The 17,668-nt window shown below is 37.2% G+C and overlaps 1 protein-coding gene across 2 annotated transcripts in view; it reads right to left on the bottom strand.

Annotated features, from left to right (window-relative positions):
* Positions 1–249: 249 nt before the first annotated feature.
* The window catches only part of POC1B (POC1 centriolar protein B), a 106,264-nt gene continuing 88,845 nt past the window's right edge, over positions 250–17,668 (bottom strand). For both annotated transcript variants that reach the window (XM_037845624.1, XM_037845623.1), the window contains 2 exons: positions 5,386–5,604; positions 250–1,702 (listed from right to left, as the gene is read on the bottom strand). In XM_037845624.1, coding sequence (XP_037701552.1) covers positions 1,598–1,702; positions 5,386–5,604 — 324 coding nt within the window. In that variant the 3' untranslated portion in view covers positions 250–1,597. The remainder of the gene's footprint in view (positions 1,703–5,385; positions 5,605–17,668) is intronic.

Here is a 17,668-nt window from a genome sequence, read left to right as displayed (position 1 = left end):
CAGTAGTTCCTAAACTGTGGTCCTCAGACCAGCAGCCTCAGCATCACCAGTAATCTTGTTAGAAATGCAAATTACTGGGCCCCACCCTGACCTAGGGATGCATAATCTGTGGAGACAGGGCCCAGAAACTGTTCTGACTAGTTCTCCAGCAGATTCTTATGCACATTAAAGACTGAGCGAGCTAGATGATAAGAAGTTTAGTATTTCCAAGCTTTAACTACTACTTGAAAAAATATGAAAATAACTCCCTTTTGAAAGTAAAATATCTTTATTGTTTGAAGCATAGAAAAGGGTAAACAAAAATTGTGACATTTCATTTCTTAGTCTTCTCAATGAAGTTATACCTAAAAGTTCACACTTTGTATGATATAAAAAGGCACTTACAACAACACACAATGAGATGATTAAAAAAACACCCAATTCTTATAGGTACCGCTGAAACTGCTGTGAGAAAATTTTCTAAATATCAACTCACACAAACAGGACTTCACTTTTTCTTTTCTAAAACACAGCATTTCCCCCTAGTCACCTACAGACACCATAAATATGGAATGGCTTTTCCACTTTTGTTCTTGGTATAGGTTAACAGAAAAGCAAGGTAAAATTAATTTGCCTGCTTTTCTTCACTTTGATTTCCTATTTCATTTAAGATAAAACAAAATTCTTAACATGTAATCAAGATCTTCTAGAATGCCTGGCTCATTTAATTTTGTTTCAAATCACAATTCATTAAAAAAATACAGGAAGACGATGATGCAATTTTTTCTTTTAATGCTTATTACTCAGTTGCCAGAATTACCCTATGCAACAACATTTCTTAGGTGTGTGTACATATATGTGTATATGTTTTTAAACATCGCCGTTGCACTATTCTGGCTTTTGAGCACACTGAAATCACACTAACATAATCCTTTTGAACTGTGATCACATTACCCAAATCATTCAGCGCATTCACCTGTGAAAGAGAAGATACGTGTGCTTCATGTATTTCTAACTCTTCATTTTCCTTCAGATTGGGCAATGGGTAAAAAATGTACACCCTAAATTAAATAAAACTCATTGCCTATGTCACATATGTGCCATTTCTAAATAAAATAAATGTATTCTTGCTTGGAAATTCTGTGGTTTTTGAATTTCAGTAATTCATTCTCTGCTTACAGGATACAATTTCACCCCAATGGGGGTTATTCCTTAAAGAAATACCTTAATTGCTTTACGGAATTGCCGGACATGGTCAATCTGAAATGATTTAACAATGAAATTCAGAGATTTGGTTATTTTCCTGACAGAATTTCAACTATAAATGAAAACTGACATTTAAAATAATATGGGGGAGGGGGAATACAGTCACTTGAATGGTTATCAATTTATTTTACTGCAATTATAAATGGCAATATTTTAAATTAGTTCTTGACATTGATTTGTGTGTTCAAATTAGTCCTTAAATATGCCTTTTCTATCTTTGGCTCTGCTGCTCATTCTTTTGAGAAATGCCATGATCATTAGCATATGGTTCCATTGCATGAGGCATCCTGCATTCCCTTCCTAAGTATATTTACATGCATTCATTTCCATGCCTCTACTTATACTTTTCTATTCAACTTTTCTGCTGGGCAGCAGAGAAAAGCTTTTGCTGATTCTCAAGGCAGTCTTTGAGCTTATCCTCTGTCAAAGTCAGTCGCTGCTCCAAGATGGAAACAGTCTGCAAAAAGGAGGATAAAATAATCAGTACCTGGTGACCTAGTAGAAAGGACAACGGCGATTATCTTTGCACAGGAGCTCCTTTTTGGAACTGGGAGCCTACCTTTTTGTCAAGAGGTTGGCTCAGAAATAAGCCCCAGAACTTGCTCTGCTTCTGGGACCTACCACAGGGCAGAGCACTGTTGAGCAGTTTGAGGAAAAGAAAAAAAAAAAAAAAAAAGATGCATTTGAGGAAAAAGGAGTAAAAGATTAGGTCTCTGCAGACAAGTCTCATGTCGTCTTCTGAAGTGTCAACACCAGGGAAGAGGCTGTGCGTAGCATTCTAAGTGGTCCTATGAGATGCAGAGTAGTGGGGGGGTGGGGCTGGAGGGTGGAGGAGTAGGTAAAATTGCACATGCCTGGTGCAAGTCCTACTTAAATGCCATCACTGGTCTTTCTGTCACAATGCAATTCATGGTGGACCATATCCATGCTATCCCAGACTACTTTGAAAATATCATCATGATTGCCACCAGTTCCTTCACCCAGAAGATAATAGCACCTGATAGGGTTGTTAGGAGGACTGAGTGAATGAAATAATGCATGCAAAATGCTTAAACTAGTGCCTGGTACACAGGACTTAATCAATCTTAGTTTTTCCAAATCCTTCAGCTAATAAATTGGTATATGATTACTTTGACTACTTTTAAACTTAGGAAATCTAATATTTGGGATACTGACTACTTCACCTTCAGCCTTTTATACATTTGATAAATAAATTTTGCTTATTAAATAAAACATAGATTCAGGAACCACACAAAATGCATGGGCTGCTTAGTGAATTCTCATAAGTAAAACACCCTGATAAGCAGCACCCAGGTCAAGAAAACTAGAACTCGGCCAGCCAGCTCAGGGCTCCTTCCATGTGCTTGTCACCATCACCACCCCAGTCTCTGCCCCATAATGGCCCTATCCTGACCTTTAGAGTAGCACATTTTCTTGAATTTCGTTATGGCTTTATTTCTCAAGTGTACATCCCTAGATATCATTTTTTCTTTCACATTTTCAAAATGTTGATATGTCATTAAGTCTCCTTTTATTTACAGATTTCCTCCCCTCCTTCTCTTTTCCTTACAATTTGTTGGTTGACAGACTCAGGCTGTTTGACCGTATAGTTTCCCCCAGTCTGGATCTTATGGATTGCAAACTCATGGTGCAGTTCAGCCTATTACATCCTCTGTATTTTCTGTAAATGGGCAGCTGGATCCAGAGGCTTGATTAGACTCAGGCTGAATTCCTGGTAAGACCATAGGTGACTGAGTATTCTTTCACTAGGAGGAACATTAACAATGTTTAGTTGTTTCTTTTTTTGTGATGTTAGTAACTAGTCAATGCCTTGCTCTATTAATTTTGGGGGATTGCAAATGATATTCTAATTCTATCACTTTTCTCATTTATTAGCAGAGATAATTTATAAATAAGAGACATTTCCCTCATCTACTATTTGGCAATCCATTGGTACAATTCATAAAGTTAAGGCAAGATCAATATTTGGTTATTTTCATCACCAAATTTCAAGATAATGAATTTATTCTCTATCATCCTCTGAAACTAACCAACATCACTTAGATTTTGCTTTCACATTCTGTTATGAAGGTCATAACTAATTAAAAATAAGTGATACCAATAATTATTTCTCTCAATTTGTTGAGTGCCCACCATATGTCAAACATTTTGCCAGATACTAACACACATGACCACAGTTATACATGGTAAAGCATATACTTATGCTTTATTATACATATAGTACATATATTATATCCATATATCAAATACATATATTATCAATAACTTTAACATTGGATAACTACATTTATCTAACATTTAAAATATAATTTCATTTTGATTTATTTCTAATTATAGCTCAGTACAGATAATGATGAACAACACCCTACAACAAAGTTAGAAAATGTTAAGTCATCTGTAATTAAAGTGAATCAGAACATATTTATTTTACTTGCAACTTGACCATAGATTCACTGTCTTTATTTATCAGTGAGCTGTGCCTGCTTTTAACTTCTTTAATATGTAAAAGAAATCTGGTGCTACAAAATTAAAAAATAAAAAATCATAGGGAAGTTCAATAAGCTTAAAGTGATTTCATTTAACTTTGAGTCAAGTAAAAAGAAGGAGAAAGGGGTCATGAAGCTGAAAGAGTAGAGCATGGAAAGATTCATTTGGGAGAGACCCTGATGAGGTCCTGGCATTGAAAGATGACAGTTTAGGTAAGGAAGTCATGGAAATATTGAAAATAAGACAACCAAAACTAAATTTGAGCATGGAGCTGCACAATACTGAGATTTTAATAGGATTTCCATTGAAAAAATCCCATGGTGACTCCAACTTTTCATATGATTCTTTTGTACAATCTGTCAAGATCCCAAATCCACCTATGTGCCACTTAATGATAGAGACTCTGGGATGTTATCTCCAAGATAAGAATATTCATTAAACTTGTGGTTCTGAACCCTGGTTGTACAACAGAATCCTATGGGGTTCTTAAGAGACTGATGCTAGGGCCCTACATCAGACCAATGTAAATGGATGCTCTGGACACGAGACCCAGATGTCTGCCTGTTGGTTTTTTGTTTGTTTGTTTGTTTTTTAACTCCCCAGGTGATTATAATGCACAGCTAGCGTTGAGAATAGAGTTAGATAATCTCTCTACAAGAGTTATTTTGACTTTAAATATTCCCTCTGACATGAAATTGGCATCTCTCTAGTTCACATTTTAACCTCTCTTTCTGTACACTTGCGACAATGTCCACTCTGACAGATATTGGTATCCTCCTTCTACACATAAAAAAGGAACAACAAAAAACTTGTTCAAAGGACACAATGAATCAGCAAGGCTGGAGCCTTTGGTGTATCCATTTCAACATACCACTTCCCTTAAATTATATCTGTACTTAGCGGCCAAGATGTGAAAGACCTTTGATATATTATTTAAGATTCCCTGTATTCTTTCATTGCAAAAGTAAATTAGTTTGAAAGGACTGAGTAACATTCTGAAATGGGAATACAAAGCCATCACCACTGGAAGAACACAGCATTATGAATTAGGAGGTGTATTCTCTGGAATTTATAACACCTAACAAACAATTTTTACCATAAGAAGCAGAAATGAAATAATAGGCTTTGGAATAAGGGAAGATATATATTGGATACTGTGAATACCTTTGGAATGAAGAACTATAAACACTGGCAATATTTTATAGAAACCAGAAATGGTAATCCCAATACAATTTTCTTCTGGCCCTAAACATCTCTTTGATAATGACTTAATATGAACACACTGCATCAAAAATTCCTAAGGCAAACACTACCGCTCAGAACCAAATACGTTTAGAGTACGGAATACCAGCACTGTTCATAGATGCTTACTTCTGGCCCTGGGAAAGCAGGAACAGCACAGTGTGTGTATGTGTGTGTGTGTGAATAAACACGCATGTGTGCATGGCTCTGGGCTTACCTCCCCCAAAGCTTGCTAGAGCAGCTCGGTAGCACTGGACTTGCCATACAGATTGCCATCTTGAGATTACCATTTTAGCTTTGCTAAGAAGGAAAAACTTCTCCCTGTTTTGCTAGGTCTGCAACCTGCTGTTCTGTATTTCTTACCGCACAGTGCAAAGCACGTCAACCCACCTGCGTCAATACATTGAGCTGTTCCATAATATGCTCTAAGGCATCCGTCACAGCCAGCGGGATGCTTCTTTGGCTCTCATAGGGAAATTCGCTCATGTCTTCTGTTTTCTTTTTTGAGGTTGCTGGTGAACAATCCGCTGACACCAATGAAGGGTTCAAGAAGTATCCATTGACTTCTTCACCTTTGTCTGGTGGGGTTCTACCAGTGGTTTCCATCATCTTTGACATCATAGAAAAGATAGGAAGAATTATATTTTCTAAGCTTTAAAGTGATATTTATAAAAATTTCCAGTATTCCTCTTCTAAAAAGACCAGCTTTACATTAAATTATTTATCTTCAACTGTAGTAAATTATGGAAATTGTAAGAAGGAAAAAGAGCTCACAGTGAACAGAAAAAATTTACAGTTTTCCTACATTTTTTTCAGCAAAATACACTTTGCCTACATCTGTCTAAGGGATCAGGTGTTCTACCATTTAAAAGATTGTTAAATGTAGTATAATTCTTGGTTTAAAAACAAACATTTGGCAATGAATGCTCTGAAAATAAAATTAAGAAAACAATTCCATATACAATAGCACCAAAAAGAATAAAATACTTGGGAATAAATTTAACAAAAGAAGTACGAGACTTGTAAACTGAAAACTACAAAACATCATTGAAAGAAACTAAATAAGATCTAAATAAATGGAAAAGACATCCTATATTCATATTCATAGATCAGAAGATTTATGATTTTTAAGATGGCAATATTCCTCAAATTGATATACAGACTGAATGTAAATGCTATCAAAATCCCAGCTGCCTTTTTGCAGAAATTGATAAACGGATCCTAAAATTCATATGGAAATGCAAGGATCCAGAAGAGCCAAAATAATATTGAAAAATAAAAACAAAGTTGGAGGCCTTACACTTTCCAATTCCAAAACTTATTACAAAACTACACTAATTAAGACAGTGTGGCATAAGGATAGACATATAGATCAATGGAACAGAATTGAAAGTCCAGAAATAAACCCTTATATTTATGATCAATTGTTTTTTGACAATATTGCCTAGATAATTTAATGGGGATAGAAAAGTCTTTTCAAAAAATGGAGCTGGCAAAACTGGATCTTCACATGCAAAAAATGAAGTTGGGCCTCTACCTCACACTGTATACAAAATTAACTCAAAATGGATCCCAGATCTAAACTTAAAAGCGAAAATGATAAACTCTTAGAAGAAAATGTGGGAGAAATCTTCCTGACCTTGGACTAGATGAAGGCTAGTCAATTGGTGATATATCTTTTCTGTTTTTCTCCCTCAGAGGTTTATGAACTTAATATTTTTGTTTTATTCTCTAGCAGGCTATATTTATCTTGAAAAACAAACCTGGTCTCTGGTCTCTATGCTCTGTACCCTCAGATTTTCCACTGTGGGGATAAGCCTGACAATGTTAAACCTAAAATACTGAGTGAGATTGACTTTATAGGGTGGGAAGCACTCATTAAAATCCACACATATGCCCCTCCCCAATAACCCCATTCACTATCACAGATGATTGCTCAATTCCATATGCACAAGAAAAGCTAAAATTGTCCTTAAAATATCCAGAAGCAAAATTTCTAGCAGCCACAAAACATGGAAGATCAAGTTAACATAAAGAATTTTTAATGACATCTGTATTCATAAGAATCTATGATCTGTCTATTCACGCTCTGAGCTAGGAGAACTGGGAAAGCAACAGACAGCACTTACCTACACATGGGTCCCCCGCTACTGAGCTGGTGGCAAAGAATGAAACAAAAGCACAGTAAAGGCAAGCATGAAATATATGAAGACTTCACCAAGAAGTCTTGTCTCATGATAATAGTCTGCACTCAACACCCCCGACAGCCACCTCACTAACTAGGGACATTGTACAGATGGCCAGGTGCAAACATGCTCACCCCCAAATAAATGACTATTGCCTAAAGGACAGATTTTTAAAAAAGGTTCCTTCTGCTTTACATGCAAAGGCCTTCTATGCCCTCCTAGCATGGCTGAGTCCCTTTTTTGACCTTTAAATCACAGCTTAATTATTCCCTCTTCATAAAAGTAGCCCTTGACCACCCGATCTAAGCTAGAGACTTTCCATTCTGTAACATGGCATCCTGAAGCTTTCCTCCATAACTATCAGAGTTTGTATTTATATATTTGATCCTTGTCTATTGTTTCCCCTACTAGATTGTAGTATGCTGCTTGTCTCACCATTGTATCCCTAGGACCTAGTCTAGTGCCTGGTACTTAGCAGGAACTTGAATATACAGATTCATTACTGTTCTCAGAGATGGAAACCAAATTCTTCATAATGAAGACAGTTTTTTTTTTTTTTATACAGAGATCACAACATAACCAAGAAGTGCACACAGAGTCACAGATATCACTAGTTATATTGTCATAACAACTCCAGCTGTTCACAGGAAAAGGCCCCAGCCTAATTAACAAACCAATCATTAAACTCTGGGGATTTGCAGTCAGGGTGGATAGTGGAGAAAGGGTAATAGGAAAATGGGCAAAGAAAGGATTTAAGCCCATGGACAGAGAGCTCCAATATAGTCTTAATAATGGTTTTCTTGCTTTGGACTAGCAAAAAATACATTACTACAATATGACAATTGGAGATGAATAGAAAAGGGAAAAAAATATGGGCAGAGAGAGGAAAACGCAGCAGATCTCTATCTACCACATTAGCCAAAGACATTTCTGTCTGTCCCTCAAGTGTTGGAACCTAGATATTATTAGAACCTTTCCCACCAACCAACCCTGTCTTGGCATCCAGTTTGAACAGGGGAAAAGCAAGATGTGCAGCCTTGGAAATCTTCAATGCACTCATTTACAATATAAAAAAAAAAAAGAAAAAGGGAAAGGAAAAAAACATGATGTTTAAGATTCTGGCTATTAGAAGTTCAGCAAATGAGACGTCAGTGCCCGCTGCTCCCAGTACATGGGGGTCTTCTATTTCAAAGTTTCTAACATTCGTTTTAAAGCAAATACTACTGAGAACTTACATCATACTAAAAATTTACCAATGATGAATCTGAGTATGATATGGTGCCTGCCATTGAGGATTCTACCTTGTGGTGAGAGAATTAAGTCAGGGCAGGGCCGAGATCTTCCACAGTGACTGGCACACCACAAGCACTGCTGAATGAGCAGGAAACACAAGCAGACAAATGATTGTGAGGCTGCATAAAGAACAAAGACTTTGGGCATTCACAAAAGGAAGAAATCACACCACATTTCCTCCTCTTATCTGTTACTCCTATTGCTGACACATGAAGTACAGTAATGATCATTCATTCATGGACTCCTTCAACAAATAAGGACCTCCTATGGTAAGCACTAGAGCTATAGCAAAAAACAAGTCAGACATGGTACCTTCTTTGTGGAGCTTACAGTTCTTAGGGAACTACTTTATCCAAAGGGTGGCAGAGCAGTCACAACCCTTAACACTCTCCTTTGGACAAACCCATGGTTGCCATCTCCAAGAAGAGACATGTAGCCTCATGTCGGCATGAGAGGAATCTGAGTGGCTGAGAAATCCTTCTCTCTCCAGATTAAAAGGCCCCTCCTCTCACCCATACAAATAAAATAGAGTAAAAGATAAGCATTGACTGATGAAGCAACACTGAAAGTACTGAGAGCTAGACATAAATCATGTCACCCTATGGGGGGAAAACAACTTAATGGGTTGTTTAAATGCCATCGTTAATTTTAATGCATAAATCTTCATTTGTCACTTTCATTAGAGAATGGATTTCTTTAATGTATAAATAGAAAGTAAAAATGGTGGCATTGCCAAGCAACTTTTATTATGCATTTAAACATTCAACTACATAGCCAAGGTGCACATACCTAAACTACTACTATTGACATATTGAAAAGAAATATTCAAGATAATGCAGTGCTCAGTTACATACTAAAGTTTAAACATTACATGTATTTGCTTCCCTTTTGTATTCTCTCTTCCCCCTCCTACTATCCCTACCCACCAACTGTCTGGGCTGGCAAGTCAGAATCAATCACTGGCTCCACTTCATTACCACAAGCCTTTGGTTGTGCCATCATTAGAGCATTTACCATTTCTTGTTATGCTTGTGTTTACACTTCTATATTCCCTACTAGACGATGACCTTCTCTTGAGGGTAGGACACATAACTTTATCATCTTTTTCCTCAGGTGCCTAGCACAGTGCACGAAACACAGACAAAGCTCAACATTTGTTGAAATGAATTCAGTTTATTATTCTGGCATTGGCTAAGTCACCCACTGTACCGGTTTGTATATATTATGCCCCCCAGAAAAAAGCCATATTCTTTGATGCAGTCTTGTGGGGGCAGACATAATAGTGTTGATTAAGTTGGAATGTTTGGATTAGGTTGCTTCCATGGAGATGCACCCCACCCAACTGTGGGTGATAACTCTGATTGGATAATTTCCATGGAGGTGTGGCCTGCCCATTCAGCGTGGGCCTTGATTAGTTTACTAGAGGACTATATAAGTTCAGACAGAAGGAGCCAGCTTGCTACAGCCAAGAGAGACACTTTGAAGAACGCACAGGAGCTGAGAGAGGAACGTCCTTGGAGAAAGCCATTCTGAAATGAGAACTCTGGAACAATTGCCAGCCACGTGCCTTCCCAGCTAACAGAGGTTTTCTGGACACCATTGGCCATCCTCCAGTGAAGGTACCCGATGGTTGATGCCTTATCTTGGACACTTTATGGCCTTAAGACTGTAACTTTGTAACCAAATAAACCCCCTTTATAAAAGCCAATCCATTTCTGGTGTTTTGCGAAAAGGCAGCATTAGCAAACCGGAACACCCACCCAAAAACAAAAAAAATTAATCAGTATTTTCTGCCGAATATTATTGTCTTAAATGCCTCCCAGAGGGAAAGTAAGGGAATAATGAAAGTGTATGTCACCTAACTGAAAATCACTTCCTTATTTTTATCCCCCAAAGCATATTTGATGGCTTCTAATGGAATAGCATAAAAAATTTCTGATGTATGTGTATGTGGAAGTAGGAATTTCACGTGTAAAAATAGTGACTTGAACTTCAGCTACATTTTAATAAATAGATTAAAATAAGTCAGTTTGGGTTTATAACTAACATTTTTGATCTTGGTTTAATTCTATAAGTGGAGAACAAAACCAACAAAAGGCAAAGGATCTATCTAAGAGTGGTCTTGACCTGCCTCCAGCCAAGGTGAGTTTCCCATTATTAAAGATTCTTAAATAGACTTGGGATGGTCACTTATCAGGTATATTGTAAGAAATATACAAACATCACATAGGATATTCAACTGATCTTTAAAGTCCTTTCCATTCCTGACATTCTGAGATTTAAAAATTACTACACACTCGCACACATACACAGTTACGTATAAAATGATTCCTGAGGCTAAGGATAGGGTTGCCATATGATCCTGCAGCCCCATTATTTGGTATATACTTGGAAGAACTGAAAGCAGGGACCCGAACAGGCATTTGCACACTGCTGTTTATGGTGGCAGGATTTACGATTTGCAATAGATAGAGGTGGCGTAAGGGTACATCTATGGGTGAGTAGAAGAGAGGACTGTGATGTATACATACAACAGAATATTGGGCAGCTGCAAAAAGGAATAAAGTTGTGAGGCATGCAACTAGGTGAATGAACCTTGAGGACATTATGTCAAGTGAAATAAGCCAGAAATGAGAGGATAAATATTGTAAGGCCTCACTAATATGAACTAAGTATAATGAGCAAATGCTGAGAACTGAATTCGAGAGAATAGGTTATCAGAGGATAGTACATGGGCAGAGATTGGGCAATCAACAATGAAGGAGTACAGAATGTTCGATAAGGCTTATTGTAAAGATTCCTAGATTGCAAGCTCTTATAGCAGTCACATCTATTCCTGAGTTTTAACTGTTGTTTAAGAGATATTTATTTGGTACAAAATTTATATTCTCTGTAGCACACTATCTAATTTAACCGGTATAGTCAGTTTATTTAAACAACATAATTGCATGGAACCTAAAATAGGGAATGAGATCTTGTTATTCTGTACAGTTTAATATGATACCCAATACATCCCAGAGTATTTTGGGCAGAAAATAAAAAAGTATTTGCGAAGTCCCCTTTAGAGACTGGGGAAAAATGTGGAAACATTAAACTTCCCCACCTGGGGAATTCCTGATATTCTCAGAAGCATTAGGGACTCCCAGTTAAATAAGTCAAGCCCTTATCTTGGGCCTTGCCCTTATGAAACTTATTCCTGCAAAGGAGAAGCTAATCCTACTTATAATTATGCCTAAGAGTCACCCCCAGAGAACCTCTTTTGTTGCTCAGATGTGGCCTCTTTCTCTCAGCCAACTCCGCAAATAAACTCACTACCCTCCCTCCTACTTGGGACATGACTCCCAGGGGTTTAAGTCTCCCTGGCAATGTGGGACATGACTTTCAGGAATGAGTCTGGCCTTGGCATCATGGAATTGAGAATGCCTTCTTGACCTAAAGGGTGAAAAGAAATGAAACAAGAGATTGTGACTGACACTCCCTTTGTCCAGTGTATTGGGCAGATGAATACTAAAATAAAGAAAAAAAATATAAATAATATATATAAATATATAAATATAAATAATAGGGAGGGATAAAGGGTAGGTGATGTTTTGGGTGTTCTTTTTTGTTTTTATTTGTTTATTTTGGAGTAATAAAAATGTCCTAAAATTGATTGTAGTGATGACTGCACATAAGATGATACTGATTGTATACTTTGGATGGATTATATGGTGTGTGAAATATCTCAATAAAATTGCATTAAAAAATGCCTCCTGAAATAGACTAGGATAATAAAAAACAAAAAAACAAAAACAAAACAAAAACAAAAAACCCACCTTTTGCCTGGAGGAAAATAAAAGCAACTATTTGTTTTTCAAAGAAAGAATGCATCATTTATTTTTAGTGATAGCAATTAGGATAGGGATCTATACTATGAAGACATGCCATTCATCCAATTCATTCACAAAAACTTACTTTACTGAGCACCTACATGCCAGGCAAAATTCTAGTTGCTGGAGACACAGGAGTATACTAGTTTTCTATTGTTAAAACAAAATGCCACAAACTTAGGGGCTTAAAACAACATAAATTTATTATCTTATAGTTTTGGATGTCAGAAGTCCCAAATGGGCCTTAAAGAGCTAAGACTAAAGTGTCAGTAGAGCTGCATCCCTTTTGGAGGTTCTAGGAGAAAATCCATTCCTTGTCTTTTCCAGCTTCTGGAGACTGCTTGCATCACTCCAATCTCGACTTCCCTTGTCAGATCACCTTTCTCTAATTGTCCTACCTTCCTCTTCCCCTTATAATGACCTTTTCACTACATTAGACCCACCTGGATAATCCAGGCTAATCTCCCCATTTCACATCTGCAAAGAGCCTTTTTCACCGATTCAGGGGATGAGGACATGGACATCTTTGCAGAACCATTATACTACATATCACAAGGAGGGAATAAACAAAAGAGACCCTGCTAGCTTGGGGCTTATTCTCTAATGGGTGAAGTAGCAAATAAATATATGTGATATAATACTAGGTAGTGACAAAGGTTATGAAGAAAAATCAAGCCACGTAAGGTGTTACATTATGAGGGTGATCAGGGACAGCTTCTCTGAAAAAGATGACTAGCCATGTGAATTTTGGAAGGAGACTGTCCCATGTGGAGGCAATGGAAGTGCAAAGGCCCTAAGAAAAGAACATGCTTGGTAAGCTGAGGTACAGCAAAGAGGCCAGGGTGGCTGAAGTGATGCGAGTGATGGCAAGAGTGGTGGAAAATGAGATCTGAGAGGGAGCCAGGAGCCAGATCAGGGGGGGCTTTGTGCACCATGGTGGAGACTGCAGATTTTATTGTGTGATGGGAAGCTGGAGAAGGCTGAGGATAAGAGAAGCCAGGGGAGAAAAGACCCAAGAGGATAAAAGTGGTAAAAGTAGAAGCAAGGAGACCGGTTAGGAAACCAGGGCAGTAGTACAGGCAAGAAATACCAGTGGCTAAGACATGGGTGGTACTGTGCAGAGGGAAGAAGTGGTCATATTCTGTATAGATAATGACAGTGATGACAAGGTTTGCTGATGTGGGGTTCATGCGCTTTAATTCTAAAATATTGGTTCTGAGCAAAGAGGAGTTAATTATAGTCACTTTCTCAGCTGAGGACCATTGAAGATGCATTTTTTTTAATGGGAGGGGGTGTAGAATTAAATTTTCGACATGTTAAGTTTGAGATGCCTATTTGACTTCCAAGGGAAAAATTATGACTGCAATTGGCTACATATGATTTTAAATTTCTGTTGAGAGGTTGGAGCTAGAGATATAATATTGGGAGTTCTTAGTTATAGACGATATTTCTAGCCATGGGCCTATAATCACACAGGGAAGAGCCAGGCAAGAGAAGAGCTACAAAGACTGTAGAAGACAGGAGCAGAAGGAGCAGGAAACATAGGAGGGGTAGCAGTCAAGAAGCCAAGTAAGGAAAGAGCTTCAGTGAGGTCGTAGTGACGGCCAGGATCAAGTGCTGCAGAGAAACTGTTTTAGACCAGTCACTGGGACATTGACATGAGTGGTTTCAGCAGATTGATGGGGGAAAAATGCCTGATTGGAGTACATTTAGAAGAGGGAAAAGTGAATAAATGAAGAAGACATGAAATATAGGCAATTCTTTTGAGGAGTTTTGCTGTAAAGGGGAAAGGAGCAATGGGAGAGGAGCTGGAAAGGGATGAGAAGTCATTAGACATTTTCATTTTTAAAGATGGGAAATACATTACAAATGTGGGCTAATGGAAAAGTAGCAGGAGAGCACTGATTTACACAAAAGTGAGGGGAGAATGAGATCTGCTCCATAAATAGGTTGGCAGTGCAAGGGCCCTGAGACTTTTTTATGAATTTGTAAAAAAATTGTAATAAATTTAAAGTGAAAACAGTATGGCTATCTACTCAAATCCAGCTTCAGAGAGGGGACAGAGAAATAGATTTAACCCAGGTTCTAGGTGAGGACAACAGAGAAAGGGCAAGACCATGGCTGTAATGATGGACAATAGAATCTAAGCTGGGTAAAGGAGAGAGGTACAGGGGTTCAGTGGATTAGAGGTCCTTCCGAGGTTGAAAAATTATCAAAATTGGAAGACTAGAGGAAATTGTGGCCAAAGAGTGGGAGGTTTTTCAGTGAGTTTACCAACAGCTGCAAAGGATTCAGACAGTCACTGAGTTCATCTGAGAATTCTGATAGAGAGAGGATGGCTGTTTTTCAGAAGTGACTCAGAAAGCTGCTCTATATTTGGTTCTTTCCCTGAGATAAAAAGTCAGTATTGACCAAGGAGTGTATGGACCAGCCAGATAAATAGAAAAAGGAATTATAGCCCCCCATGTACGTTATGAGGGGACCTCAACACAGGATTCATTATCAATTTCTAGTTTTTTTAGAAACAGAGGGCTGTGTTCCTGAAGAAGAGAACTACATCTCATCTATTTTACATACCTGCACAGTGGATTGTGTGTCCTTGTAAGAACACATGAACAAGTCTGATTTTAAATTATTTCTAGGAAAAAATCAGAGAACGTTATGTGAAATTTCTCTCCCAAATTAAATTTTCTGGGCTGAGAAAGACTCCTTGTTTGTCCCCTGGGATAACTCATACTTCTTTTTTTTAAAAAAGGCTTCGGGCTTTGGGGATGAGATTTTATGTTAGGCTTTGATTTCTATTCTTCAAACTAAATTTGAAATTTCATTTTTTGTCAGAAGACTTGAAAAACACACTTATATGCTGCTAAAGACTAGAATAACTGAATGATTAATTCAGTCCCCTCGTAAAAGACAGCTAAGGCCACAAATCTACTGTCTGAATTTGTCTTTAATCTTTGTACTCATCCCTTGAGAGACTTATTAATTCTGAAGTCATGAATTGGTAGAATACAACTAAAATCCACACAAAAATTTCCTTGTATGTTTCACTTTTTACACAAATAGGAAAATGCGAACTATGAATTCCTTAAAGGAAGATCAGACTCCTAATTCCCTATGCTAAGTCTACAACAGTATACTGCACTAGATATGTCTCAATTAATTAGAAAGCACTGATAGAAATTCTCTGTGGTAGTCAGTGAAACAGAAATAGTGCTCTATCTTCTGAGTTAATATTAAATAAAAAAAGTCTGCAGGTATGTTATTCCCAGTATTCTAGACAAATTTAACACCATTACAGTTTTCTGTAAATTAAAAAGGAAAGACATATAGCCATTACTTATTCTGTAAACTCTGTTGTCACACCTCAAAGGGCTACAGAATAAGAACTTCATTCTCATTATCTCTTTCATATAGAATTCAGCTAAGCATGCTGAAATAACTAGGGCAAAAATTTATAGCTAATCTTCACTCTGTGTGTGTGTGTGTTTGTGAGAGAGAGGGTGGGGGGAGGGAGGGAGCGAGAGGGAGAGGAACAGAGAAAGAAAGTAAATTCTGAGGTAAGTAATAGCTCATGTTATATATACCATGACACATTTTTTGAAAAGATATATTATATATTCAAGTAGGTATTATATCTTGGGGAAAAAGTGGGGGTTGACTTGGGAAGCCATATTTGGTTTAGTTTCACTCACATCATGACTCAGAAAAAGGCTGTTCACCTTTCACAATGCTGCCCCTTCTTTGTATGCACAACAGCAATCAAGTGAAATTAATGCATGAGTGAATAAAAAATGTAACCTCATTGCAACACTAACATTTTTGAATGAATCAGTAATCCTCTTTTTATCTAACTGATATGTTTTTAAAGTCTCAACAATGCTTTAAAAAAATTCAAATCCATACACATGAAAATGTATAAATAAGAGCCCCCCCCCACCTCCAGCTTAAGAAATAGTATTACAGATACAGTTGGTGTACTGTGTACCCTTGCCTGATCCCTTCCTTTTCCTCTTAGAGTATACTACCATCTTGAATATGGTGTCTATCAGTTCAGTGCTTGTCCCTTTACTTTAAAACAATTGTCAACATCTCCAAACAATAGTATTGTTTAATTTTTTTTTAACTTTTTATTTTGAAATAATTTCAAACTTACAGGATGGTTGCAAAAACAATACAAACCTCAGTGAGAGAATTTCAACATTCCCCCAACCCTCCAAATACCTAGATCTACCAAATTTAACATTTTGCCACCTTTGCCTTGCTTTGCCTTGCCCTTCCTCCCTCCCTCCCTCCCTCCCTTCCTTCCTTCCTACCTACCTACCTACCTACCTACCTAGCTACCTACCTACCTACCTACCCATCTACCTACAGTATCTATCTTATGAACATTTGAGAGCAGGTTGCACACATCATATTCCTTCAACACATAACATTTCCATGTGCATTTCTTAAGAACAAGCACAAACGCTTATGTAATCACCTTAAGTGCAGTCATCAAGTTCAAGAAATTTAATGTTGATATAAGCTTACTTTATATATCATTTTTCTTATGTTCCAATAATGTCCTTTTTCTTTCCTTAAAAATTTATTTGCTTTTTATTAGAGAAGTTGTGAGTTTACAGAACAATCCTGCAAAAATACAGTACTCCCATACACCACCCCATCACTGACACCTTGCATTGGTGTAGAACATTTGTTACAATTGATGATAGCACTTTTTTATAATTGTACTATTTTTTTAAACAGTAGTTATCTTTCTTACAATTAATGAAAGATAATTAAAATAGTACTGTAAACTATCTTCTACAGTTTACATTAGGTGTATTTTCCCCAAATACCACTCTATTATTAACACATTCTATTAGTGTCAGACATTTGTTATAATTCACGAAAGAACATTCTTATACTTGTATTAACTATATAGTCCATCATCTAAAATAGGATGCATGTTACTCCAATAATGTCCTTTTGAACATTTACTCCTCCATTTTCAGATCTCAGCCAGTATCATGTATTGCATTTAATTGACATTATCTCTTTAGTTTCTCTTTTTGTTTTAAATTGTGGAAACAGATATACAACATCTTCCCATCCCAACTTCTCCCAAGCATACCATTCAGCAGGATTAATCACATTCACAATATTGTGGTACTTTTACTACCATTTTTTACTATAGCTTTCCCTTCATCCCAAATTAAAAGTCTATACTATTTTGCATTAACTCCCCATTGCCCGTGCCTCCCAGCCCTGGTAACCTGTACTCTACTTTCTGTCCCTATGAGTTTCTATATTCTCTGATATTTCCTTTGTGGTTACCATAGG

The sequence above is a fragment of the Choloepus didactylus genome, chromosome 8 (assembly GCF_015220235.1).
Source record: "Choloepus didactylus isolate mChoDid1 chromosome 8, mChoDid1.pri, whole genome shotgun sequence".
NCBI classification, from domain to species: Eukaryota; Metazoa; Chordata; class Mammalia; order Pilosa; family Megalonychidae; genus Choloepus; species Choloepus didactylus.
Note: the sequence above shows the minus strand (reverse complement) of the source record. Positions and strands in the feature narration are given on the sequence as shown.